The sequence below is a fragment of the Poromitra crassiceps genome (genome assembly GCF_964638095.1).
Source record: "Poromitra crassiceps genome assembly, chromosome: 20".
In the NCBI taxonomy this organism is placed as follows: Eukaryota; Metazoa; Chordata; class Actinopteri; order Beryciformes; family Melamphaidae; genus Poromitra; species Poromitra crassiceps.
The window spans coordinates 14,474,620-14,502,467 of record NC_139637.1 but is presented as its reverse complement, the minus strand read 5'-3'; the positions used below and the strand labels follow the sequence as shown (position 1 = coordinate 14,502,467).

At 48.6% G+C, this 27,848-nt stretch overlaps 1 protein-coding gene across 1 annotated transcript in view; it reads right to left on the bottom strand.

Moving 5' to 3' along the window:
- LOC310794808 (plexin-A1-like) overlaps positions 1-27,848 on the bottom strand; it is a gene marked incomplete at both ends in the record, with an annotated part of 63,384 nt that overhangs the window by 21,567 nt on the left and 13,969 nt on the right. Inside the window, 4 exon segments of the mRNA XM_083656860.1 lie at positions 4,743-4,809; positions 6,925-7,083; positions 10,898-10,995; positions 15,907-16,049. Coding sequence (XP_083512986.1) covers positions 4,743-4,809; positions 6,925-7,083; positions 10,898-10,995; positions 15,907-16,049 — 467 coding nt within the window.

The following is a 27,848-nucleotide window of genomic DNA, read 5'->3' as shown; positions in this document are numbered from 1 at the left end:
AAATGTTGCTGGCTGCGTGAATGCAGTCAGCGCGACAGGCAGAGGAAAAAAGGTAGCCTAATAGCCTACAACTGGTCCGATTTAGAGATGGAGGGGGGAAAAGGCTGATTTGGTTCTATAATTGCACCTGAAACGTGTGCAATGTATTAGCCTACTCACAGTCACTGTATTCACTTCAGACAGCACCACCGCACCAGTGTGTGCTTTTCATCCTCTCATCTCGCCGCTGTGCCAAATGCGCGCACACAGGCAGCCTGCTGTCACCATGGACCGATTTCTGCCATTAAACATTATCTAATTTGCCCGGCTACGCTTTTGCACAACACTCGTCTTTCTGCTAGGTAGCGTTGCTTCAAAGTTTTCCACTTGCTGCGGAGGTTTTGACACGGCTATCGAACCTTACTTACCAAACTTATTTTCCGCTCCTTTTCCAAGGGATAATATGGGTCACATGACGTGCAAATGCGAAAAATGTGTTTCCATTACACTTTTGCGATAAACTGCTATATCGACACGTCTGAAAAACCACCTCATGAGAGCGAAAAAACTTTTTGCGATATTTGGGAGGTTTTTCGAAATTCACGTGTTTCCATTACCCAATTTCTATTGCGATATTTAGATTTTGCGCATTTCTGAGGGTAATGGAAACACAACTACTGACGCTATGTAAATATCTCCCTCTCCTTATTTCCTTCCTTTCCGTCTCTGAAACAGAGAAAGCTCTGCGTCTAGAGGACTCGACACTGCCAACGGAGTTCTATAAATCTCTCCCCCCTTCTCTCTCTCTCTCTATCTATACCCTTTACATCTCTGGAACGATGTGATTGGACACCGAGGTCCCCCCACCCCCCCCCCCCCCCCCCCCCCAATTACATCTCTGGAACGATGTGATTGGACACCGAGGTCCCCCCCCCCCATTACATCTCTGGAACGATGTGATTGGACACAGAGGTTCTGAAAAACACACACTTGCCAATCAATAGCGTCATTACTCGTCAATCATTTATGCTCAAGGAAAGCATCCACTATAGAGGAGAGAGAGAGGATCGAGTGATGCTTCAGGAGGCACGTGTGTGTGTGTGTGTGTGTGTGTGTGTGTGTGTGTGTGTGTGTGCGCGCGCGCGTCCGTGTGTGTGTATGTGCGTCCGTGTGTGTGTGTGTGTGTGTGTGTATGTGCGTCCGTGTGTGTGTGCGCGTGCGTCCGTGTGTGTGTGTGTGCGAGTGTGTGTGTGTGTGTGTGTGCGCGCATCCGTGTGTGTGTTAGAGATGCATGGGGTTCAGAGGAGGATAGGGGAAACTGCTACATTTATCAGTCTCTCCTCTGAGCGCCGGATCGCTCCCTCACTCTGAACTACTCCCTCTCTCTTTAGCACACACTCTTTCACTTTCACTTTCACGCACACACACACACACACACACACACACACACACACACACACACTTCATATCTCCCTCCACTTCTCTTTCACCTTCCTGCTCTCCATCTCCTCTCTCTCTTTTACACACACACACACACACACACACACACACACACACACTTCATATCTCCCTCCACTTCTCTTTCACCTTCCTGCTCTCCATCTCCTCTCTCTCTTTTACACACACACACACACACACACACACACACACACACACAAACACACACACGCACACACACACACACGCACACACACACGCGCACACACACACACACACACACACACACACACACACACACACACACACAACCATGTACAATCATGTATGTTTGAATGGTAAATGGACTGTATTTATTGAGCGCTTTTCGAAAGTGCTTTACAATGAATACTTCACATTCAACCATTCACACTCACAGTTACACCGACGGCCATGCAAAAACCCCTAACTGCTCGTCCGGAGCAGTTAGGCCCTAACTGCTCCAAGACACTGAAACCCTAACTGGTAGGGGTTCAGTGTCTTGCTCGAAGGACACTTGCCGGGAGGAGCCAGCCTCGAACCGGGGACCGGGGCTTCCCCGGCCACAGCTCTACCTCAAAAGCAAGCAGATTTGACTTGCAAATATGAAATGCACATTTAGTGTGTTTCTAGCAGCTTGGTTGAAGCAAATAATTCTGCATCATAAAAACATGCCACCAGAAGCAAGGCACCGGAAGCCTTTCAAGCATTGATTGTAGTGTAGAAAGTATTGGTTGTTAGTGTGGACTATATGTCCACGCTGTGGAGGAAATGTACTTGGCCATAATACAGCAGCTTATGACCTTACCTCTATGGCATATGGCATAATTATAATATCGTCGCTGTCGGGCGGGGACCTCGCGTCTGGGACCAAATATTAATTGTATTCATTTTTTCTCTTATCAAGTACTTTTGTATTCTGCTTGACCTTTCCCCTCTGTCTTCCCCTGTCCACCACCTCGAACCCCTGTCCTCTGCTCCCTCTCACCTATCCAGCCGGCCGCCCCCCGCTCCCTCCCTCCCTCCCTACCGCCGCCACCATATGCCGCCCCCCAATCTCGTTAACATCTGGACCAATTAGGCGGGCAGCTGCTAACGAGACGGCAACCAGCGCACGTCGTGGCGCCGCGCCTTCGCCTTTCACCGCAAGCTCGTCTGTGAAATCTGCCTCACTGTGATTCCGCCCCCGGCTTCATTAAGGCCTAACTGTGATTGTGTGCTGACCTTTGACATTTTAGAGGCGTGTGGAGGTACTGTACCCAGAGGGACCTGCTGCTGCACAGTGAATGCAACCGCTCACAAGTTCTTACAATCAAACAATCGCATACGTGTGGATACTTGGCACCTCCAGCACCTTCTTAAACATCACATTCAATTACTTTTTGAGGACTTTTCAGGCCCAATTCCCTCCAATTCAAGGAGCCAACACTGAATAGTTTGAGTCAAGGATCAAGGTGAATTACTGTTACAACACTGAGGATTCCTATAATGACAACTAGCAGCTTTACAGAAGAGAACAACAAAGAGTTTGGGTGAAACACGGTGTGAAACAAGCATGCACAGATGGCAGAGGACAGTTGTTTCTATTCTTGCAATATATATATATATATATATATATATATATACGCATATACACACACACACACACACACACATATATATATATATATATATTTAGAACACGGCTCTCTCGAATACTCGATTCTGATTGGTCAATCAACAATATTCACCGGTCATTATTTCTCGACAACCGACCGCTGCTCTGCCACACCTGGATTAATCAGTTGATAAGAGCTTTTTGTCAGCAAACACTACTAATTAGGCCAACCAGTTGCAGCTGTGGTGTCTTGTGTGCCAATTACGAATGAAACCGCTTTGCCGTTGAAAACGCTATTAAAAAATCTATTTGAATAATTATTTTTGTCAGATTATTGAATGATTTAGTTGTAGGCAGTGTTCTAAGCGGGATAATGTATATTGAGGCGGTGATTACTGGGAAATAATGGCCTTCAGGTGAATCATTAAGCCCTCCGCTGCGCGTCGGGCTCAATCATCACCTGTCGGTCATTATTTCCCCCGTAATCACCGCCTCAATATACATTATCCCTTACATATAGATAGATATAGATATAGATATAGTTTTCAGCCTACGATGGAGGATGAGGAGGGTCCTGGACTCTAATGCCTCTAACATGCACGCACGCGCACACACACACACACACGCACACATACACACGCACGCATGCACACACACGCGCACACATACACACACACACACACACACACGCACACACACACATGCACGCACACGCACGCACGCACGCACACGCACGCACGCACACACACGCGCGGACTGCATAATCGGGCACGTCGGGCAAATGCCCGGTGGCCTGGCCTGCAAAAAAAAAAAAAAAAAAAAAATGTGCCTGCAGTCAGGCCACTCACTGAACAGCAGGCCAGGCGCCGCCTACTGGTTTACTAGTGGTTTTATTACTTTATTAGTTAGTCTGAAGTAATAATTACACTTCAGGGTTAAAGTGGGTGCATCTCATTGTAAAATTGGACTCGGCCCAAATTGGGCTTCAAACGGCCCAAATCAGGCTTCAAACGCCGCGCGTCGGCCCGTATCGGCCTGGCCTGCTTGGTATCTAATGCCCGGCCTGAATTATGATCCCAGTCCGCCCCTGCGCGCAAACACACACACACGCACACGCACACACACGCACACACACGCACACGCACACACACCTCACTCCCCCGCCTGACCTCCGGGCCCGAGAGGAGAGACAGACAGTGAAAATAACGACACAGGGATGAAAGAGGGATCAGCGGGAGAGAGGAGAAGAGGACGAGTTCAAAGAGTGAAACGCAGATCAGTCAGAGTGAGGACGTGACGTTACAGGACGTCAGCGGGGAGGACAGGGACACGCAGGCTGAGCAGAACAGAGAGCGCAGGGAGACATGAAAGAAAACGCCTGCCTCCTTCCTGCCTGGAGACTTTGATGGAGCGCGTACAGCCGCGTGAGAGGACGGATCAAACCTTTTAATAACCGCAGTGAGCCAAACGCAGGAGGGGGAATAATATACGAGAATATCAGCCCGGGAGCCTTTTTACATCATTCATAACGATGTTTGCAACCGTTGAGTTGTGTTTACTGACGGCTAAGCCGCCTGGAATGTTAGGCCTTGTGTGTTTTTTTTTACAGGGGTTATCTGAAATGTTCGGTCTCAAATAATGTATAAAACACATGATTATACTGTAATGATACAGGGAGAATCCAGTGCTCACGCCTTGTTGTTGGCCTTACCTTCAGGAACTTGTACAGGAGGAACGTAAACCAGTTGGTCAGCATCTTCTCAGCAACAGACTCCGTTCTGACAGAGAGATGGAGGGGAAGGAGGGGAGGAGTACATTTCAAACAGGAACAGCTTCAGTCTGCCAGGCCCCGGTCCCACATTCAATTACTCACTATTCACCTTATTCTTTGCCCACACATGGACGCTTCCGCATTACGTCATTTCGTAATAGTATTTCCGTTTTAGACTTGCCAAAATCCCCGCAGGCAAGATGGCCGCGCACACTCCCCTCCTAAAGTGGCAAAATTACTCCCCCATAAACTAACATATCTTGGCCAATAAGTATGTAACATACAAAATAAAACAACCCGTAATATCTTAATTTTATGTAGAATGCAGAGGACATGTAACTGTTTAGTTAAACTTGCATTCCAGGAATATTGTGCGCTAAAGATAAAGTTAGTGGCTCGAGACTGTTTCGTCCTGAAACCCACATAGGTTGTGCAAGGTGTAACCTATGTGGGATTCGAAATAACCCATCCGAGATAGAAACGTTATGAATATAGCCACGTTATAAACAACGCTGGTGATCCGTATGGAAACAGTGTTACTCGAAATGGTTAAAAGTTATATCAATTTGGTCATTCAGTGGCATTTTACTGCCATATAACATAACTAACTAGCGGCTAATATTAGCCACAGGAGGCAACTAGCGCTGAACCGGAAGAACAAATACGTTTGCGTTGAACGCGGAAGAGAGAAAAAGTGGGCGTGGTGAATAAGGTGAATACACATCACACAGGATTGCGAGGGTGACGGTTGAAAAGGAGCGTGTGGTTAAAGAAGTCTACTTTCAAAACGTTCAAAAAACGACTCGTCAATCCGTCAAACTTCAGGATTCAGGAGCCTAACTGGTTTGGTCGGGCGACAGCGTTTCCACAGGCCACACGCTGCAACTACAGATCGTCTGTCTGCCTTTGATAATCTTTTTACAACATCACAGAGTGCCGTCAGTAAATGGGCTGCAGGTGGCGATGATGCATGAGTTCAGTCTGTTAGTTACTGAGGCAGTCTGTTAGTGACTCTTTCAGTCCTGAGGCAGTCTGTTAGTTACTGAGGCAGTCTGTTAGTGACTCCTTCAGTCCTGAGGCAGTCTGTTAGTTACTGAGGCAGTCTGTTAGTGACTCTTTCAGTCCTGAGGCAGTCTGTTAGTTACTGAGGCAGTCTGTTAGTGACTCTTTCAGTCCTGAGGCAGTCTGTTAGTTACTGAGGCAATCTGTTCGTGACTCTTTCAGTCCTGAGGCAGTCTGTTAGTTACTGAGGCAGTCTGTTAGTGACTCTTTCAGTCCTGAGGCAGTCTGTTAGTTACTGAGGCAGTCTGTTAGTGACTCTTTCAGTCCTGAGGCAGTCTGTTAGTTACTGAGGCAGTCTGTTAGTGACTCTTTCAGTCCTGAGGCAGTCTGTTAGTTACTGAGGCAATCTGTTCGTGACTCTTTCAGTCCTGAGGCAGTCTGTTAGTTACTGAGGCAGTCTGTTAGTGACTCTTTCAGTCCTGAGGCAGTCTGTTAGTTACTGAGGCAATCTGTTCGTGACTCTTTCAGTGGATGCAAAGTTCTCCAAACCAAATGGGAAAAGAAAACATTATCTCATTAATCAACAATCAACAAACACAAGAGCTCTGCGAGTTCCCTCTATAACCAAGACTGATTCAAACCAAATATACAATCAACTGTATTTCTGCTGGAAACAGTATTTGTTGTTTTCTTCCCTCTATTGGCTAATGCCTATTGGTAGAGAAAGAAATGACTTGTTTTATAAACTAACTAATTTTTCCCAAAACTTGTTTGACTAAATAAGCCATAAGTAAACAATAAACAAACAATACAATAATAAGAAATTAATGGAATAAGTCTTCCATTATTTAATACGTATCTCTCTGCCTCCCCTTGTGTCTGTCTTTTACTGTCTCTACCTGTCTGCCCTCCCATCTATGGATCTGTCAATCCTCTCTCCTACTATAGCCTGTCTCTCCATCTTTCTTTCTGTGCTGTTCCCCTCAAGAATCTATCTATCGTGCGTCTACCAACATATATATAATAGATTTGTCTGCCTCTGTACCTGCCTGTCTGTTTTTCTGTCTTTCTGCCTAATTGACCGCCTGCCTGTTTGCGCAGCAGCGGCTTGCCGCCTCACCTCCTGAGCAGCAGTTTGGGGTGGTTCTTGCTCTCCAGGTTCTTGTCTATGAGGTCGGACAGCAGCTGTTTGAGGACCCCGGTGGCGTACTCCATCTCCCCCTGCAGGGCGCTCATGATCAGAGACGCCACGTTGCCGCGGTCCCGCATGGAGAACGACCTGGAGGAGGGGCATCGGGACAGGTGGTCACATTTGACGTTATTCATATTTGACGTTTTTCATATTTCAAATTTAACCCATGCTCTCCTGAATGCGCACCAGTGACCACATAACGGTTTATTCAAATTTATGGACATACCAAAAATCCTGCTTACTTTCTTTGTTTAGCCCTTGGTGGAAGATTAACTCTTTTATTAGATTATTATTTATTACAATCCAATATTTACTAGGGGTGTCACGATACACTCAGTTCACGATACGATACGTATCACGATACTGGGTTCACGATAACGATACGATACGATACGATTTTAACAATATTTTTTTAAACTTGAATAATGACAATATATGACTGGAAAAGTAGTATTTTATTTGAAATGCACAAATACAAAACATGTTGTTGTGGGAAATTGTTATTACAATAACAACTAGAAAAAAACATGAGATTGGAGATAAGGCTTATCTTGAAATAGAATGAGTTACACCGTCACTTAGATTTACTTTGAACTAAAAGGTTTCTCAGCAGTATAAATTCTCATTATGCATCTTCAGTTTTTCTTCAAACTCAAACAACAAGACTTTTCTTAGTCTATTTTTTATGCATCTTCAGTTTTTCCTGTCAAGTAAACAGTTTTGCCAGAAACTCAATTGAATGGTTTCTCTCCTGTATAACTTCTCATGTGTCTCTTCAGAGACTTGTTCAACTGAACTACTTTCCACACATTGAACTTCAACAAACAAAGACGTTTCTTTGTCTATTTTTGAAAAAAAAAAAAAAAAAAAAAAAAAAAAAATTCTCACGATATGAGATTTCATCTCAACGATACATATCGTGACGTTTTACTATCGCGAAATTTCGTGGGACGATATATTGTGACACCCCTAATATTTACCGAACATTTGTATCCTTTCCTTTTTGTGTTTTCTGACATATAAGCCACTTGACTTGTGCTTTACAGTTTTTGGTTTGTTTGTTGTTGTTTGTTCTAGAACGGCTAAGCAGGTTTTAATCAGTTTAGTATTTTGTCTCTTCTAAAACCAAGGCACACACACAACCTTTTGTGGCTTATTTCTAAAATTAAAACCATGGTTTAAGAAAAGAAGCGAGGAAAATACATAAATTAAATTCACTAATTACACTCATTCCATAACACAATGAGAAAAATTGTTGGCGCTAACTCATTACTCAGTATTTTAAAAACATATCCCTATAATTTATTCCTACGAAGCTGATAATATTGCTTCCATCAAAACAGCTTTCAGCTTTAATCATCTTGGCGGCTTAAGCAGTTTGCACTTGGCTTTGACTTTCATGCCAGTAATGATGCCATAAGTGTAGGCAGCATTTTATTCAAATAGTACACATCTCATTTGTAAACAAAACTTGATATGTCCAGAGATGGGAAGTAACTAAGTACAAATACTTTGTTACTGTACGTAAGTAGTATTTTCAGGTTTCTGTACTTTACTGATTTATTTTTTACTTTTACTCCCTACATTTTAACACACTACATTTTCAAAACAGGCTAGTTATTACTTTAGTTTTAGTTATGTGTGTGTGTGTATGTGTGTGTGTGTGTGTGTGTGTGTGTGTGTGTCCAGAGTTGCAAGATGCGATGTTGCACCGATCGCCTCCAAAATGGTTTGTCCAATACCCAGTGTGGGTTAACCTCTCCCTTTTTATTGGAAATGTGGCTGTAAAAAGAAGCAGGGTGTAGGGTACGCACATCCAAAACAAGACACGTGTGGCAGATGATGTCACAAATCACTGATGATGTCACAGACAGTAATGAGGTCATAAATCACTACATAAATCACTGATCATGTCACAGGTGATGTCACTTGAGCAATTGTGATTTCATCAGTGATGTCACTCAAGGAATTGTGACGTCGTCAGTGAGTGATGTCATCAGTGACGTCACTCGAGCAATTGTGATGTCATCAGCGGGTGATGCCACAGTCACAATGTCATGATGTCACAATGTTATGATGTCATAATGGAATGATGTCATAAATGTATGTAATGTCCAACACACACTTCAGGCTCTTCATAATGCCTTCCATTTGAGACAAAGCGTACACACAGTCGTCGGTGTGGTACAGTGACAGACCTGAACGAATGGCTGTTCAAGCAGGGCATGAGGACAGGCAGCTGCTAGATGCCGCCTACACAGGAGACCTGGACAAACTGAGGACTCTGCTGCAGGAGGAACGCTTCCGAAGGCAGATCAATGCGCTTAGGGAGCTGCCTTCGCCTTCACGTTGGTGGTGGGGTGGGTACCCTCGTACCACGTCCCCTCTGGGGGCCGCAGCCATGCAGGGTCACGCTGACTGTGTGGCCTACCTGATCACCCAGGGAGCCCAGATAGACCCAGATGATAGGCTAGCCTACATGACCCTCGGCATGGCCGTCTTTAACCGTCACCTGGACTGCTTCCGCCTGCTGCTGCAGGCCGCTGGCGTTCTGACCCGTGACGTGGCTTCTCGCCTGCTGTACGAGGTGCTGGGGCTCGGGTATGACGCGGCCTTCGTCCAGCTGCTCCTGGACCACGGCGCCGACCCGGGCCTGATGACGTGGGGGCAGGAACTGGAAGCGATGGCGGATCCCGAGGCGCTCAGGGTCTTCCTGGAGGCCAAGGGATGTCCTCGCAGTCTGGCCCACGTGTGTCGGATCCGGATCCGCCAAGCGCTGGGCACACATCGCCTGAACCGAGTCCACTCCCTACCACTAACACAAGTGATGAAGGACTTTGTGCTCCACCAAAACTGACTTGAAGGACTGTCAGTTTATGCATTGTCATTTCCTAGATTTAGTTCTTGAGTGACTGTGTTTCAAACAAATCCAGGACCAGAGATACCATCAGCATACACCACCTGTAGCCAATCCTACGACTATAAGTAGAGAGCCCTGTGTGCCCGGTTCATCGTCTCCAGAGTCCCCACCCTAGAATTGAGCCCGTGCAGCGTGCAAACATTCCGTTTACCTTAATATGTGAGGTTCAGGTAGCGTTGCCAGAAACAGCCGGTAGAAATACATTTTACTGTTGTACTTGATAGTCTTGATTACATTTCAGAGCCAGTAATTTTGTACTTCTACAACAGCATGAGTGAATACTGGATTCTGATTGATTGGCTAGCAACAGTGGTAAATAGGCCAACAATCTACAGTTCGGCTCCAACCGCAGTATCACTCCGCTCCCTGATGAATGAAGAACACCTGTGCTGACTCCGCCCACTGTTAGCCTGTCAGTCTACAAATCTCTAACAAGGAAATGTCCGATTTCGTAGTAACGTTTGATTTACTGGGTGGATTGAGTTTTGAGCAGTGGTTAGATGAAGATGAAGGTGAAGTGAACAAAGAACGACATGGTGAAATTGGGGAGAGAGAACTGGCTGAGCTTGAGTTGTCACGGAGTGAACCTGGGACTGTCAAACAAACAAATTGGGCAATGCGATCTTGTGTATGGAACTATATTCTGTGGCGGAAGGATAAATGTATTCTGAAACCAGTAATGATTGTAAATAAATGAATTGAATGTTACAATTGTGTATTTTTTATATTATGTGGTAGCTATTGTAGAAAAGAAATTTACCACGAGAGGAAGGGGGTTGTGGCCACATTTACCACTGGTACAGGGTTGTGGCACTCGGCGTTCCTCTCGTGGTAAATTTCTTACTTTTACTTGAGTAAACAAGTTGAATCTGTACTTTTTTTTTTACACAAGTAACTGTATTTCTACTTAAGTAAAGAATGTGTGTACTTTTGCCATCTCTGTATATATCAATGTGGAAACAACACAATCAAGACTGTCACCTCTGTGCCTCTAGGGTTCGTATGAAGGTCAGCAGGAAGTGCTTCTTGGTCAGCAGCTGGCCAAACAGCGTCAGGGCCTTCTCAACGTTGGCCTGGACCTGAGAGAAGACAGACACATCACAGAGCGTCAGGGCCTTCTCAACGTTGGCCTGGACCTGAGAGAAGACAGACACATCACAGAGCGTCAGGGCCTTCTCAACGTTGGCCTGGACCTGAGAGAAGACAGACACATCACAGAGCGTCAGGGCCTTCTCAACGTTGGCCTGGACCTGAGAGAAGACAGACACATCACAGAGCGTCAGGGCCTTCTCAACGTTGGCCTGGACCTGAGAGAAGACAGACACATCACAGCCATCTAAGTGACGCTAATGCTTCCCATTCAATCCAATACAAATATTCACTTAACTGTGCACGTACGCGTGTGTAAGGTGAAATAACAATAAAGTTGCACTGAACTGAAGTATTTTTATTGTTAGTTTTTTTAAATGATGTGGCCCACTCTATTCACCACGCCCACTTTTTCTCTCTTCCGCGTGACACGCAATTGTATTTGTTCTTCCGGTTCAGCGCTAGTTGGAGGCCAATTTCAAAACAAAACGTCACTATAATAATGAATGAAGTTTGGCAACATTCAGAATTAAGCTACACTGCGGCCAACTTCAGTGACATGTTCATAGCGTTACTACTGCGAGGAGCCGATATGGCTGTACCCGGTCGGCATTTAACGTTAGTTACAAAAGCACGTCGACAGTGTTTTCTCACTGCCAGTAGCCTAGCTACAGTAGGGTTTGACAGATAGCTAGTCCGACCGGTGTCAGCACAGCCAGCGCTCCCAGTCCTCGCTGCTCGTTAAATATTTCAAAATAGGCGTTATTCTGATAAACTGGTCACATATACTGTATGTTACGTTTTTACCCGAAAAATATTAAAATTTTAAAACAGTTTGGGTTTTTTTGCTTGAAAACAGCTTTTTGGCAAGTCTAAAAATGACTACGGTAGGTGTAACCTACTTCCGTGTCTAAAACCGGAAAGACGATTACAAAATGACATCATGCAGAAGCATCCTTGTATGGGCAAAGAATAAGGTGAATAGATGGTTTTCACAAGCTGCAACCCCACAGCACTTCCTTTTTCTCATCTTCTGTGTTTTATGGCGGGTGTTGCATTACCGCCACCTACTGAATTGTATCGTCTTCACAGTGCTAACTATTTACAGTGTCCACTTTCTCAGCTGTTCAGGGGGGAACACAAATACATCTATTTCAATGTTTGACTATGTAAACGTTTAAATGTAAAGATAGGCCTATAACGTACTGATAGTCAGTTCACTCTGTAACATGTAGCTTTTATTAGCCTCTCAGGCTAGCTCTGGACCTGACGACAACGCTTCCTAATACACGTGTGCACGTCTTTCCGACAGGGGTGGTTGTTATGGCAACTATCAACAACAACCCTGACCCTAACCCAAAGACCAAAATAGGCTACGTTGTTACTGTGTGTGTTGGAGACACGGTCGAACGTTAATATTTTGCCGAATATCAGCCTGTGCTCAGCTTTGTATACAGGAAGTAAACTGGAGGTGGGTTCTGACCGTTTGTTATTGTTGTCAAGTTAAATCGTCTATAATGTTGCAGGAATTCACCTGGAATTCACCTGTGTGTGTGTGTGTGTGTGTGTGTCAGGGCAGGTGACAGAGGTGAACCTGAGTGACCAGTCACTAGGAGGCGGAGTAGAGGGAGGAAATGTAGGGAAACAGTGGATGGATAAATCCAGAAGGAGGCGGCAACATAAAGGATGCCAACTGCCATAAAACACCACAGAAGAAGAAGACCTGTCACTATAATCATCAATAATTACAGACTAAACCCCCTGAAGACCTCTCTCTCTACCCCTCTCTCTGTTTCTCTCTCTCTATCCCTCTCTGTTTCTCTCTCTCTCTCTCTAACTCTAATTCTCTTCCTATCTTTCCCTTATCACATTCTTTCTCTTTGTTTCACATCGTTGGTCTTCTCCTATTTTAATTTATCTTCCTCCTCTCTCTGTCGCTCTCTCTGTTTTTCTATATCTCTCTCCCCCCCTTCCCCCACACACACACACACTCACTCCACCATTGTCCATTTCTACCACTGTAACATCTATTCTGTCTCTCCTCCTACGTGGCCTAATAAAGTGTCTGGGTCTCTCTGTGGTGCCAAATGAGATTCTCTGGCCTCCAGGGTGGATACTGTGTGTGTGTGTGTGTGTGTGTGTGTGTGTGTGTGTGTGTATGTGTGTGTGTGTGTGTGTATGTGTGAGAGAGAGAGAGAGAGAGAGCATAACTGTGCTGCGTAGTGTAGAGCTGGCTGGCTTCGGGGAGAAAGCAGCTACACAGAGCAATAAAGCTATGAGTGCTGGTTTACACAGCACATTGGATTACAGCAGCGCCCCCTGGGGGAAATGCAGAGGGAAGGGGGAGGAAGTCTAGACATAACTATCAAACACGTAAGCCCTTCCTTACCTTCCTGCCTTCTCCCTTTTAAAAGGTCTACTCCCACCTTTCTGGTCACCTGACCCAGGATGTGACAACCAGAGATTGGCACCAACATCATGTCTGTGTCTCTGCTAGCTTTGCTAACACGTTAGCATACCGTAGGCCAGGGATGGACAACTTTGATGATCAAGAGAGCCACAAAAGAAACTCCTTTACGACCAGAGGGCCAGATTGTGACCGTGCACTTCCACCGTAACCCTATCACTCAATTACTCATTTATAGCTACTAATTTGATGAAAAAAGAACAAAATATATACTGGTAATCAAAGGTTATTATACCAACATTTTATTTTTTAATAGTCAAATGCATTTAGTAAGGGCCCTATCAAAAAATTCTACCTTATCTGTAAAGGCGAGACTCCAGGGTATATAACCCATTCTCAGATACAGTATCTTGAGGTGAGAGGTCAAGGGACCCCTTTCAAAATGGCCACACCACTTTTTCCCCTCCCCAAACTTTGGGAGCGTTATTATAGCCCCCTTCCCGACAAGCTAGGATGACATGGTTGGTACCAGTGGATGCCTTCTAGTTTCATACCAGAAAGTTCGCCCTGCTTTAACCCATTGATACCTGATGCAGCATTTGCGTGTATATCCCTCATTTGTGTGTGTATCCCTTTAAGACCGCGAACCGCGTGTATCTTAAAGGGATACACACACAAATGCTGCATCAGGTATCAATGGGTTAAAACAGCCGGCTACAGCCTTTTGATTTGTATCACTTTGAAATCGGGAGATTAACCCGAAATGACCAATCCGGAGCACAGCGGGAGAAAGGGTTAAAAATAGGGAGACTCCCGCGAAAATCGGGAATGTCGGCAGGTACTGTACTGTATGTGACATGCTTTCTGTTATTCCCCCTGGTGGTTGGTAGGCGACTCCGCGGGTGCTTTAACCTCTACACTACCCAGATGTCCGTATTAACCCATTGATACCTGATGCAGCATTTGCGTGTATATCCCTCATTTGTGTGTGTATCCCTTTAAGACCGCGGTCTTAAAGGGATACACACGCAAATGCTGCATCAGGTATCAATGGGTTAAGACTTGTTTTGTCCAGTTTGGGCTGTGAAGCATTTCTCACTAGTTCTGTTGTGTTTGAGTCACTCAGAATGAGCCGGAAAACACAGAGCACCCAGAGTTGTTTTTTTGGCGAGGAATATAAGCTCACTTTCTGGTTCAGAACAATTTAAATGCAGCTGTAAAAGGTCAAACAAATTATTCTTTGACTCCAAAAAGCCAGTCCTCAATTTAAAGTCAATGGAGCAGCACCCGTTTCTACATCTTGAGATCTCCATCTTGGCTCTCTGGGGGTCCAGCGCGGGGAAGAGAGTAGTTCATGTTGACGCACAGTACAATTGATTGTACACTCCGAGGGCTCCGTGGTAACACATGAGTTCATCCACTTTTGCTTGTGTCTTCCTAAGATATGGTTTCTCTTCTTTTACATTAGCTTCTTTGTCTCTCTCACACATAGGCAGGCCCTCACTTTAATCAAGTCATTTGAAGCAATCATCCTTTTAAAACACCACCTTCCACATCGAGAGAATTGCAGTCACTCAGACAAACTGAACACATGAAAGCAGGTAAAATATACAAGTATAAACTCTATTCAGTAATTCATTATTATGAAGCCTAATACAGACCCACTTGGTGAACTTGCTCTGCAGTTAACAGCAATAAATAGTGACTCAACCCACACAAATGTAGAACTCATAACAGCAGCAGTTAGAATATTTCAAAATGAAAAGATCCATCCTTTGATCAATGGAAGGAGGAGATTGTATCTCACAGAAAACGTGAATGGATACTGGCGTGAATTTCAAAGATACGTTCATTCCGATTTTTCACTTCTCTCCAATGTGATTAAACGTCCAGTCGCTGAAGAGAAGAATACTGCGTGTATAATTGTTGACTTATTCGGTCTATTTCCGATTGAAATTATTTTATTGCTTCTGTAGATAATAGCGACGTTCTCTACACACCGAGTTTTGTAGTTTGATTTCTTTGATTTGTACCACTTCAACTCTTGTATTCAGTGTTTTTGTTTGTAGTTTTCCATCTCTATGGACTAATTACTGTGCTATGCTCTATCTAATGGACCACTTACTTTATGATGTACTGCAATACTGGCTCGCGTCCATTCATGCCAATTAAAGCTCATCTAACCCTGAAGGAGGCTGTTGGTGCCGTTGCGCGTGGGTTGTGTCCCAGATCTATTTTAACATGCACACGCTTTGTCTATGCTTGTAAGAATTTCGCCGTGAAATAGCCATCTGAATAAAAGCTTTTAAACTTTTTTGCCAGGAGTGCGCCTTGGACCTTTCTTCTTCGTTGACTTTAATTGAAGCAGCGACATTTCTACACGTAGCTCTGGTGTTAAGTTTATTAGTGTTAATATGCCTCGTCGTTGGCTCTATCTATGGTTAGTCCTTGGTTGCTCGTTTCGGTTTTCGGATGGTGGCGTACTGACCCGTACCTCCATCTCCTTGAGCACGGGGTGGTCCTCGATGCCGGGGAAGAGGACCCTCATGGCGTAGGTCCGGTAGTCCAGGAAGGGAATGCCAGCTCCGTCCAGCTCCTGGGTCAGCTCGTGGATGTCCGTCTGAAGCTCGGCAAAAGCTGCGTACATTACAGAGAAGGCGGGTAGAGAAACACAAGGACGATGAAGTATAGTTTATAGTAGTATAGTATAGTATAGTAGTTTGTTTGGGCGGATACGTTACATTGATTTATACAGATACAGATACATCCGTGCAAATGCTTTTAAAGTCATATTGGGACTAATATGGCCATCCAGTGATTTGTAATAATTGTGGAGGTCGTAGGGACTTTCCCCTCAAATATCATTGGTGAAGACAGAGATCTGTTTGTTATGTAAAACCTATGTGAGTCAGGAGTAATTTCAGATGTGATTTTGTTATGTAAATCCTATGTGAATCGGGAGTCATTTCAGACGTGATTTCTTTTGCTTCTCTTTCTAGACGAGTGATTTCTATCTTCACCCTGTCATGCAAAATGGAGGCCGGAGTGGAATGTGTGGAGGAAACTTTTAAAGACATTTCTGGTGTTTTGAGCAAAATTCGATGTTCTGTGTGAACAGGAAATGCAGAGGTTGTAGGGTAATTCATTCATCCTGTAATCTTCCCCACATAGTACTTGTCCCATGCAAATGAGCAGAGAGGCGGACAATGGAGGATTTCACTAGAAGAGCTGTATGGGACTTTGCTTTAAGTGCAAAGGAGCGACGAGCCGACAGTTCTGCAGAACCCTGGATGTGGGTCAGACGGGGGACAGGCCAGCACCAACAGTGCATAATTGCAGGTAGAGTGTTTGGGTCTTATGACAAGAGCTAGAAATACAGGTCAGCCAAGAGAAGAGGAGAGCGCTCTGCAAAGTCAATGAATGAGGGCAGAGCAGCAGACAAGACAGTGTATATATAACACAGAGCGTATAGACAGAGTGTATATATAACACATACTGTAGTGTATATATAACATAGAGAGTATATATAACACAGGCATGAGGGAACATAGATAGAACCATCTCTCTACATTTCTGAATGGTACAAACTTGGTAAAACAAATGGTACAAAAACACCCAGAACTTTTTGACTGACAGATGAGGGACGGAAAACGGAGCGAAGTGAATTCATTCCTTGGTGTCTGCACTTCCGACAAATTCAATCTTTACGGGGGGGAAAAATACCCCAAAACATTGGAGAAAAAAGGAAAGCGAGCTGGAGGAGAGAAAAGCGGAAGCAGCAGGAGAGAGAAAACAAAGTTCCTGGAAAGGAAAGTCAATTAATTGCATGAGTGGATAATTATTAAGAGAGCGACGGATGAGTTTTCATGCATAATTTCCCCCAGCTGTTATTGGACGGTTTGGTCCACAAGAGAGATGGGAGAGAGGAGGAGAGGAAGCAAAGGAGATAACACTGAGAAGAGAGGAGGAGAGGAAGCAAAGGAGATAACGCTGAGAAGAGAGGAGGAGAGGAAGTGAAGGAGATAACACTGAGAAGAGAGGAGGAGAGGAGGTGAAGGAGATAACACTGAGAAGAGAGGAGGAGAGGAAGTGAAGGAGATAACACTGAGAAGAGAGGAGGAGAGGAAGTGAAGGAGATAACACTGAGAAGAGAGGAGGAGAGGAGGTGAAGGAGATAACACTGAGAAGAGAGGAGGAGAGGAAGTGAAGGAGATAACACTGAGAAGAGAGGAGAGGAAGTGAAGGAGATAACACTGAGAAGAGAGGAGGAGAGGAAGTGAAGGAGATAACACTGAGAAGAGAGGAGGAGAGGAAGTGAAGGAGATAACACTGAGAAGAGAGGAGGAGAGGAAGTGAAGGAGATAACACTGAGAAGAGAGGAGGTGAAGGAGATAACACTGAGAAGAGAGGAGGAGAGGAAGTGAAGGAGATAACACTGAGAAGAGAGGAGGAGAGGAGGTGAAGGAGATAACACTGAGAAGAGAACAGGAGAGGAAGTGAAGGAGATAACACTGAGAAGAGAGGAAGTGAAGGAGATAACACTGAGAAGAGAGGAAGTGAAGGAGATAACACTGAGAAGAGAGGAGGAGAGGAAGTGAAGGAGATAACACTGAGAAGAGAGGAGGAGAGGAAGTGAAGGAGATAACACTGAGAAGAGAGGAGGAGAGGAAGTGAAGGAGATAACACTGAGAAGACAGGAGGAGAGGAAGTGAAGGAGATAACGTGAGAGGAGAGGAGGAGAGGAAGTGAAGGAGATAACAATGAGAAGAGAGGAGGAGAGGAAGTGAAGGAGATAACACTGAGAAGAGAGGAGGAGAGGAAGTGAAGGAGATAACACTGAGAAGAGAGGAGGAGAGGAAGTGAAGGAGATAACACTGAGAAGAGAGGAGGAGAGGAAGTGAAGGAGATAACGTGAGAGGAGAGGAGGAGAGGAAGTGAAGGAGATAACGTGAGAGGAGAGGAGGAGAGGAGAGGAGGTGGAGGACATGAAAAGAAAGGAGATGTTTCCTCACTCCCATTTCTCTCCACTCGTCTGCCACTCACATCAAGTCCCTCCTCTCATCTCGCTTCTCCCTCGAAACTATCTTTGTTGCTCAAATGGCAGATGATTGAGCATTCAGTTCAGAAAAGACTGAATACATCAACCTAGAATGTTTTGCATGAAGATGTCGCTTGTTTTGCCTGCTGCTGGGGAGTGTAGAGGTGAAAGCAGTCATGTTCGTACCACCACGGAGACCGCAGGTTCAATTCCCGGCAGCGGTACTTCCGGCATGGTCAGAGCGACACAATTGGCCGTGTCTGCGGGGTATGAGTCCTGGGGAGGAATAGCGTGCTCCTCCCATGCACTACGTCCTGCCGCTGAAACTCCTCGCCGTCGGGTGAAAAGAAGCGGCCGGCGACTGCACATGTATCGGAGGAAGTGCTATAGTCTACGACTCTCCCCAAATTGGCAGAGGGGGTGGAGCCAACGACATCAACACAATATCCATGCTCCGCCTCTCACTGTTTGATTGACAGGTGATCGGCCGGGAAGTGCAGTGTAGAAACACAGCATTGAGCAGAAAGATGGACAAAATTGAACTTGAATTCTGATCAATTTACAGTCAGTGTGCTGACAGTGGAGAGATGTGCAAGTCAACAACATGAGTAACATTACCATCATCGACAGGCTGACAAAAATACTAAATAGATGGTTCATTTTTGGGTTAGCAATCAGCTAACACAAAGTTTGGATGGGAAACTAGTAACTACCGATGGGTCTCATGGAGGGGAACGTGTTGCTATAAATCTCTGGCCCAGGTCAGACTGTGTCCACTGCCAATTCTGTTCCGCATCGAGTCTCTGATTGAATGAGTCCATTTGTTTTTGCACCGAGTCACATCTCATAAACATCTATATTACCTGACATCAAAACGGTGACATTCGCCAGTCATCAGTCGTCATTCCTAATGCGTCACTAATTGTCCATGACTGGTATTGTGTTCGTCTGGACGAGTGTGCAGTGTGATGTCCGCCTCTCATGGATGACTGGAGCAAACGTCCCCTATCTCCTCCCCCGAGGACTCTCAGAGCCAATTCTTTCCCTCTCTCTCGCACACAGCACACCGCCCACTTCATCTGTTCCTCCGCCCACACATGCTGCCTCGTCCCCATAGGCCAGCTGGGTGTGCAGCCGGCGGGGCGGGGGGATGGGGGCGGACTGGACAAGGACACGCTTCATTCACTTCCTGGAAATGGTTTTATGTGATTGGCTCACAACACGGTCCGGCTTCTCGTTTCTCCACAGCAAAACGGCGATGGAAGATGTTGGCTCAAAATCCAAACAAATCATGGTAGTGCACTTTGTGGAGGATCAAACATATGGCAAAGCGTTTGGTTGACCTTAATGATAATACTTCAACACACATGCTTGAGATTTTAGTCATCGACATTTGCTAGTTTCTTTGGCTATAGTCTTTTGGAATATAACTCGTACGTTCCTTCACTGCAAAAAGCGCCACCTTAACAAATCTTCTATACTGCGTCTTCAAATTCTATTTCTCTTGAAACAAGTGTACAGAAATGCTCACCGGCAGATTTGAACACTCGACACTGGAGTCGATGACTTGTTGAGATGGAACTCAGTCACTGGGAACCCGATCGCCACAAAAAGAAGCTGAACCTACGAAATTGGACAACGTCTAATGTTCTTTTCATGACCAAAATGCATTGAGCCGCAGCACTGAAGGTAAGAAAACATTTTCTGAAAATGTCAACTCGACCAGAAAAATGTCAGCCATCAACCCGGACTCACTGTGGCGTTCCGATCCAACGCTCGCCGCCGTTTGCTACTCGACGACCGATCCTGGTAACGTACCCGCTCGTGACTATAATGTCATCACATTATAACCTTGCATCACGGCTGCGTGTGTGTCGGCGCCACCGTGTCGCGTGTCAACGCACGACGGGACGTCCTTAATCACCCACACTCTCTCTCTAGTGCTGCCACTCTGACCTTGCCTAAGCTCTCTCTCTCTCTCTCTCTCTCAGTCTATCTCTCTGTCTCTCGTCCCGCTGTTCCTCTCTCGCTCTGACTCTCCCTTCGCTTTTCCGCCTCTCATGTCTCTCTCCCTCTGCAAACAACCCCCTCGTCACTTTGACCTCGCCTCGCCTCTCCTACTATCTCGCTCTCATCACTCCATGCTGTCTCTCTCTCTCTCTCTCCTCTATCACTGATGTCTCTCTATCTATCTCCTTCTCTCTCTCTCTCTCCTCTGTTGTGTTGGGTGTAGACCGACATGGCAGTGACCTGCAGGATGGATGGACACTGATGACACCCAATTTGTCAGCCGCTGGTCCAGACACACACACACACACGCACACGTACGCACACGCGCACACGCACACACACACACACACACACACACACACACACACACACACGTACATACACTCACACACACGCACACACACACACACACACACACACACACACACACGTACACACACACACACACACACACACACACACACACACACACACACACACAGGTGGAAACATACGAACCCATTAGGCTTGGGTGATTGACCTATATGGATGATATTCCTTTGATGACAATACAGTTCTGATATTACTGTTATTGTTATTATTATAGTTATAGTATTCATATTATAGTGTTATTATTAATGTTGCTATTACTACTATATATATATTTTTTTTTGGCACTGTGTCATCCCCTTCATTTGTGCCAATTTTGTCTCAACCAAATTAATGACTGTACATTGTGCATGTCTGGACAATCTTTTGTTTGTTTGTTTGTTTTACTTTTGCCATTGCACAACTTTGCAAGACGTACTGTAATGCCTCAGCACATTTCTTGGTGAACTCAGTCTTGGAGGACCGAGGCTACGCGGGCAGCCAGCAGACAGCCAGATAGCCAGCATCAACTCCAGGTCAATAACAGGAAGATGCAGGTCCTGAGGAAGAACGCCAAAACCACACTAACCCAATTACTGTGAGCGGCAAACCAAAAACCACTACAGGATGGACAGGAGTTTGTCTACGGGCAGTTCACAGTAAGCAGCAAGGTGACAACAGACGGCAACTGTGAACAAGAGATCAACACCAGGATCAGCAAAGCTACGTCGTCCCTATGCTCAAGCCCATCTGGAGATCTACCAGCCTCAGCATCCACCAAGACCAGGATTTTCAATGAGCAATGTCCTCAGCATGCTGCTGTATGGCTGCTGAGTGCTGGAAGACCATTATCGTGATTGAACAAAAATTGGAGGTGTTCCAGACCAAGTGCCTGAGTCGTATCCTCGAGAGCTCAAATGAAGATCTTTGTAGCAGGACATAGTGACCATGCAAGAGACGATCCAGGTGCCTCGATGGAGATGGCTGGGATATGCTTTTCGCATGCCACCACCCAACTCACTAGAACAGCTCTATGCTGGATGCCTGCAGGGGAAAATAAACCATGAGCGACCCAAAGAGACCTGGTGCAGAACAGTTGAGAATGAGCTGAAAGGCAAAGGACTAACTCTGGAGACAGGCCCTCAGAGCAGCAGCAGGAGACAGAGTCAGGTGGAGACAGGCCCTCAGAGCAGCAGCAGGAGACAGAGTCAGGTGGAGACAGGCCCTCAGAGCAACAGGAGACAGAGTCGGGTGGAGACAGGCCCTCAGAGCAACAGCAGACAGAGTCAGGTGGAGACAGGCCCTCAGAGCAGCAGCAGGAGACAGAGTCGGGTGGAGACAGGCCCTCAGAGCAGCAGCAGCAGACAGAGTCAGGTGGAGACAGGCCCTCAGAGCAACAGGAGACAGAGTCAGGTGGAGACAGGCCCTCAGAGCAGCAGCAACAGACAGAGTCAGGTGGAGACAGGCCTCAGAGCAGCAGCAGACAGAGTCAGGTGGAGACAGGCCCTCAGAGCAGCAGCAGCAGACAGAGTCAGGTGGAGACAGGCCCTCAGAGCAGCAGCAGACAGAGTCAGGTGGAGACAGGCCCTCAGAGCAGCAGCAGACAGAGTCAGGTGGAGACAGGCCCTCAGAGCAGCAGCAACAGACAGAGTCAGGTGGAGACAGGCTCTCAGAGCAGCAGCAGACAGAGTCAGGTGGAGACAGGCCCTCAGAGCAGCAGCAACAGACAGAGTCAGGTGGAGACAGGCTCTCAGAGCAGCAGCAGACAGAGTCAGGTGGAGACAGGCCCTCAGAGCAGCAGCAACAGACAGAGTCAGGTGGAGACAGGCCCTCAGAGCAGCAGCAACAGACAGAGTCAGGTGGAGACAGGCCCTCAGAGCAGCAGCAACAGACAGAGTCAGGTGGAGACAGGCTCTCAGAGCAGCAGCAGCAGACAGAGTCAGGTGGAGACAGGCTCTCAGAGCAGCAGCAGACAGAGTCAGGTGGAGACAGGCCCTCAGAGCAGCAGCAACAGACAGAGTCAGGTGGAGACAGGCCCTCAGAGCAGCAGCAACAGACAGAGTCAGGTGGAGACAGGCTCTCAGAGCAGCAGCAGACAGAGTCAGGTGGAGACAGGCCCTCAGAGCAGCAGCAACAGACAGAGTCAGGTGGAGACAGGCCCTCAGAGCAGCAGCAACAGACAGAGTCAGGTGGAGACAGGCTCTCAGAGCAGCAGCAGACAGAGTCAGGTGGAGACAGGCCCTCAGAGCAGCAGCAACAGACAGAGTCAGGTGGAGACAGGCCCTCAGAGCAGCAGCAACAGACAGAGTCAGGTGGAGACAGGCCCTCAGAGCAGCAGCAACAGACAGAGTCAGGTGGAGACAGGCCCTCAGAGCAACAGGAGACAGAGTCAGGTGGAGACAGGCCCTCAGAGCAGCAGCAACAGACAGAGTCAGGTGGAGACAGGCCTCAGAGCAGCAGCAGACAGAGTCAGGTGGAGACAGGCCCTCAGAGCAGCAGCAGCAGACAGAGTCAGGTGGAGACAGGCTCTCAGAGCAGCAGCAGCAGACAGAGTCAGGTGGAGACAGGCTCTCAGAGCAGCAGCAGACAGAGTCAGGTGGAGACAGGCCCTCAGAGCAGCAGCAGACAGAGTCAGGTGGAGACAGGCCCTCAGAGCAGCAGCAGCAGACAGAGTCAGGTGGAGACAGGCCTCAGAGCAGCAGCAGACAGAGTCAGGTGGAGACAGGCCCTCAGAGCAGCAGCAGCAGACAGAGTCAGGTGGAGACAGGCCCTCAGAGCAGCAGCAGCAGACAGAGTCAGGTGGAGACAGGCCCTCAGAGCAACAGGAGACAGAGTCAGGTGGAGACAGGCCCTCAGAGCAACAGCAGACAGAGTCAGGTGGAGACAGGCCCTCAGAGCAGCAGCAACAGACAGAGTCAGGTGGAGACAGGCTCTCAGAGCAGCAGCAACAGACAGAGTCAGGTGGAGACAGGCCCTCAGAGCAGCAGCAACAGACAGAGTCAGGTGGAGACAGGCCCTCAGAGCAACAGGAGACAGAGTCAGGTGGAGACAGGCCCTCAGAGCAGCAGCAGGAGACAGAGTCAGGTGGAGACAGGCCCTCAGAGCAGCAGCAGCAGACAGAGTCAGGTGGAGACAGGCCCTCAGAGCAGCAGCAGGAGACAGAGTCAGGTGGAGACAGGCCCTCAGAGCAGCAGCAGCAGACAGAGTCAGGTGGAGACAGGCCTCAGAGCAGCAGCAGGAGACAGAGTCAGGTGGAGACAGGCCCTCAGAGCAGCAGCAGCAGACAGAGTCAGGTGGAGACAGGCCCTCAGAGCAGCAGCAACAGACAGAGTCAGGTGGAGACAGGCCCTCAGAGCAACAGGAGACAGAGTCAGGTGGAGACAGGCCCTCAGAGCAGCAGCAGGAGACAGAGTCAGGTGGAGACAGGCCCTCAGAGCAGCAGCAGCAGACAGAGTCAGGTGGAGACAGGCCCTCAGAGCAGCAGCAGCAGACAGAGTCAGGTGGAGACAGGCCCTCAGAGCAGCAGCAGCAGACAGAGTCAGGTGGAGACAGGCTCTCAGAGCAGCAGCAGCAGACAGAGTCAGGTGGAGACAGGCCCTCAGAGCAGCAGCAGCAGACAGAGTCAGGTGGAGACAGGCTCTCAGAGCAGCAGCAGCAGACAGAGTCAGGTGGAGACAGGCCCTCAGAGCAGCAGCAGCAGACAGAGTCAGGTGGAGACAGGCCCTCAGAGCAGCAGCAGCAGACAGAGTCAGGTGGAGACAGGCTCTCAGAGCAGCAGCAGCAGACAGAGTCAGGTGGAGACAGGCCTCAGAGCAGCAGCAACAGACAGAGTCAGGTGGAGACAGGCCCTCAGAGCAGCAGCAGGAGACAGAGTCAGGTGGAGACAGGCCCTCAGAGCAGCAGCAGGAGACAGAGTCGGGTGGAGACAGGCCCTCAGAGCAGCAGCAGGAGACAGAGTCAGGTGGAGACAGGCCCTCAGAGCAGCAGCAGCAGACAGAGTCAGGTGGAGACAGGCCCTCAGAGCAGCAGCAGGAGACAGAGTCAGGTGGAGACAGGCCCTCAGAGCAGCAGCAGGAGACAGAGTCAGGTGGAGACAGGCCCTCAGAGCAGCAGCAGCAGAGAGAGTCAGGTGGAGACAGGCCCTCAGAGCAGCAGCAGCAGACAGAGTCAGGTGGAGACAGGCCCTCAGAGCAGCAGCAGCAGACAGAGTCAGGTGGAGACAGGCCCTCAGAGCAGCAGCAGCAGACAGAGTCAGGTGGAGACAGGCCCTCAGAGCAGCAGCAGCAGAGAGAGTCAGGTGGAGACAGGCCCTCAGAGCAGCAGCAGCAGACAGAGTCAGGTGGAGACAGGCCCTCAGAGCAGCAGCAGCAGACAGAGTCAGGTGGAGACAGGCCCTCAGAGCAGCAGCAGCAGAGAGAGTCAGGTGGAGACAGGCCCTCAGAGCAGCAGCAACAGACAGAGTCAGGTGGAGACAGGTCCTCAGAGCAGCAACAGCAGACAGAGTCAGGTGGAGACAGGCCCTCAGAGCAGCAGCAACAGACAGAGTCAGGTAGAGACAGGCCCTCAGAGCAGCAACAGCAGACAGAGTCAGGTGGAGACAGGGCCTCAGAGCAGCAACAGACAGAGTCAGGTGGAGACAGGGCCTCAGAGCAGCAACAGACAGAGTCAGGTGGAGACAGGCCCTCAGAGCAGCAACAGCAGACAGAGTCAGGTGGAGACAGGCCCTCAGAGCAGCAACAGCAGACAGAGTCAGGTGGAGACAGGCCCTCAGAGCAGCAACAGACAGAGTCAGGTGGAGACAGGGCCTCAGAGCAGCAGCAGCAGACAGAGTCAGGTGGAGACAGGCCCTCAGAGCAGCAACAGCAGACAGAGTCAGGTGGAGACAGGCCCTCAGAGCAGCAGCAGACAGAGTCGGGTGGAGACAGGCCCTCAGAGCAGCAGCAGCAGACAGACAGTCAGGTGGAGACAGGGCCTCAGAGCAGCAGCAGCAGAAGACAGACAGTCAGGTGGAGACAGGGCCTCAGAGCAGCAGCAACAGACAGAGTCAGGTGGAGACAGGCCCTCAGAGCAGCAGCAGCAGACAGACAGTCAGGTGGAGACAGGGCCTCAGAGCAGCAGCAACAGACAGAGTCAGGTGGAGACAGGCCCTCAGAGCAGCAGCAGCAGACAGACAGTCAGGTGGAGACAGGCCCTCAGAGCAGCAGCAACAGACAGAGTCAGGTGGAGACAGGCCCTCAGAGCAGCAGCAGCAGACAGAGTCAGGTGGAGACAGGCCCTCAGAGCAGCAACAGCAGACAGAGTCAGGTGGAGACAGGCCCTCAGAGCAGCAGCAGACAGAGTCAGGTGGAGACAGGCCCTCAGAGCAGCAGCAGCAGACAGAGTCAGGTGGAGACAGGCCCTCAGAGCAGCAGCAGCAGACAGAGTCAGGTGGAGACAGGCCCTCAGAGCAGCAGCAGCAGACAGAGTCAGGTGGAGACAGGCCCTCAGAGCAGCAGCAACAGACAGAGTCAGGTGGAGACAGGCCCTCAGAGCAGCAGCAGCAGACAGAGTCAGGTGGAGACAGGCCCTCAGAGCAGCAGCAACAGACAGAGTCAGGTGGAGACAGGCCCTCAGAGCAGCAGCAGACAGAGTCAGGTGGAGACAGGCCCTCAGAGCAGCAACAGACAGAGTCAGGTGGAGACAGGCCCTCAGAGCAGCAACAGACAGAGTCAGGTGGAGACAGGCCCTCAGAGCAGCAGCAGACAGAGTCAGGTGGAGACAGGCCCTCAGAGCAGCAGCAGCAGAGAGAGTCAGGTGGAGACAGGCCCTCAGAGCAGCAGCAGACAGAGTCGGGTGGAGACAGGCCCTCAGAGCAGCAGCAGCAGACAGACAGTCAGGTGGAGACAGGCCCTCAGAGCAGCAGCAGCAGACAGAGTCAGGTGGAGACAGGCCCTCAGAGCAGCAGCAGACAGAGTCAGGTGGAGACAGGGCCTCAGAGCAGCAACAGACAGAGTCAGGTGGAGACAGGCCCTCAGAGCAGCAGCAGACAGAGTCAGGTGGAGACAGGGCCTCAGAGCAGCAACAGACAGAGTCAGGTGGAGACAGGGCCTCAGAGCAGCAGCAGCAGACAGACAGTCAGGTGGAGACAGGCCCTCAGAGCAGCAGCAGCAGACAGAGTCAGGTGGAGACAGGCCCTCAGAGCAGCAACAGACAGAGTCAGGTGGAGACAGGCCCTCAGAGCAGCAACAGACAGAGTCAGGTGGAGACAGGCCCTCAGAGCAGCAGCAGACAGAGTCAGGTGGAGACAGGCCCTCAGAGCAGCAGCAGCAGAGAGAGTCAGGTGGAGACAGGCCCTCAGAGCAGCAGCAGACAGAGTCGGGTGGAGACAGGCCCTCAGAGCAGCAGCAGCAGACAGACAGTCAGGTGGAGACAGGCCCTCAGAGCAGCAGCAGCAGACAGAGTCAGGTGGAGACAGGCCCTCAGAGCAGCAGCAGACAGAGTCAGGTGGAGACAGGGCCTCAGAGCAGCAACAGACAGAGTCAGGTGGAGACAGGCCCTCAGAGCAGCAGCAGACAGAGTCAGGTGGAGACAGGGCCTCAGAGCAGCAACAGACAGAGTCAGGTGGAGACAGGGCCTCAGAGCAGCAGCAGCAGACAGAGTCAGGTGGAGACAGGCCCTCAGAGCAGCAGCAGACAGAGTCAGGTGGAGACAGGGCCTCAGAGCAGCAACAGACAGAGTCAGGTGGAGACAGGGCCTCAGAGCAGCAACAGAGAGAGTCAGGTGGAGACAGGGCCTCAGAGCAGCAACAGACAGAGTCAGGTGGAGACAGGGCCTCAGAGCAGCAACAGACAGAGTCAGGTGGAGACAGGGCCTCAGAGCAGCAACAGACAGAGTCAGGTGGAGACAGGGCCTCAGAGCAGCAACAGAGAGAGTCAGGTGGAGACAGGGCCTCAGAGCAGCAACAGACAGAGTCAGGTGGAGACAGGGCCTCAGAGCAGCAACAGAGAGAGTCAGGTGGAGACAGGGCCTCAGAGCAGCAACAGACAGAGTCAGGTGGAGAC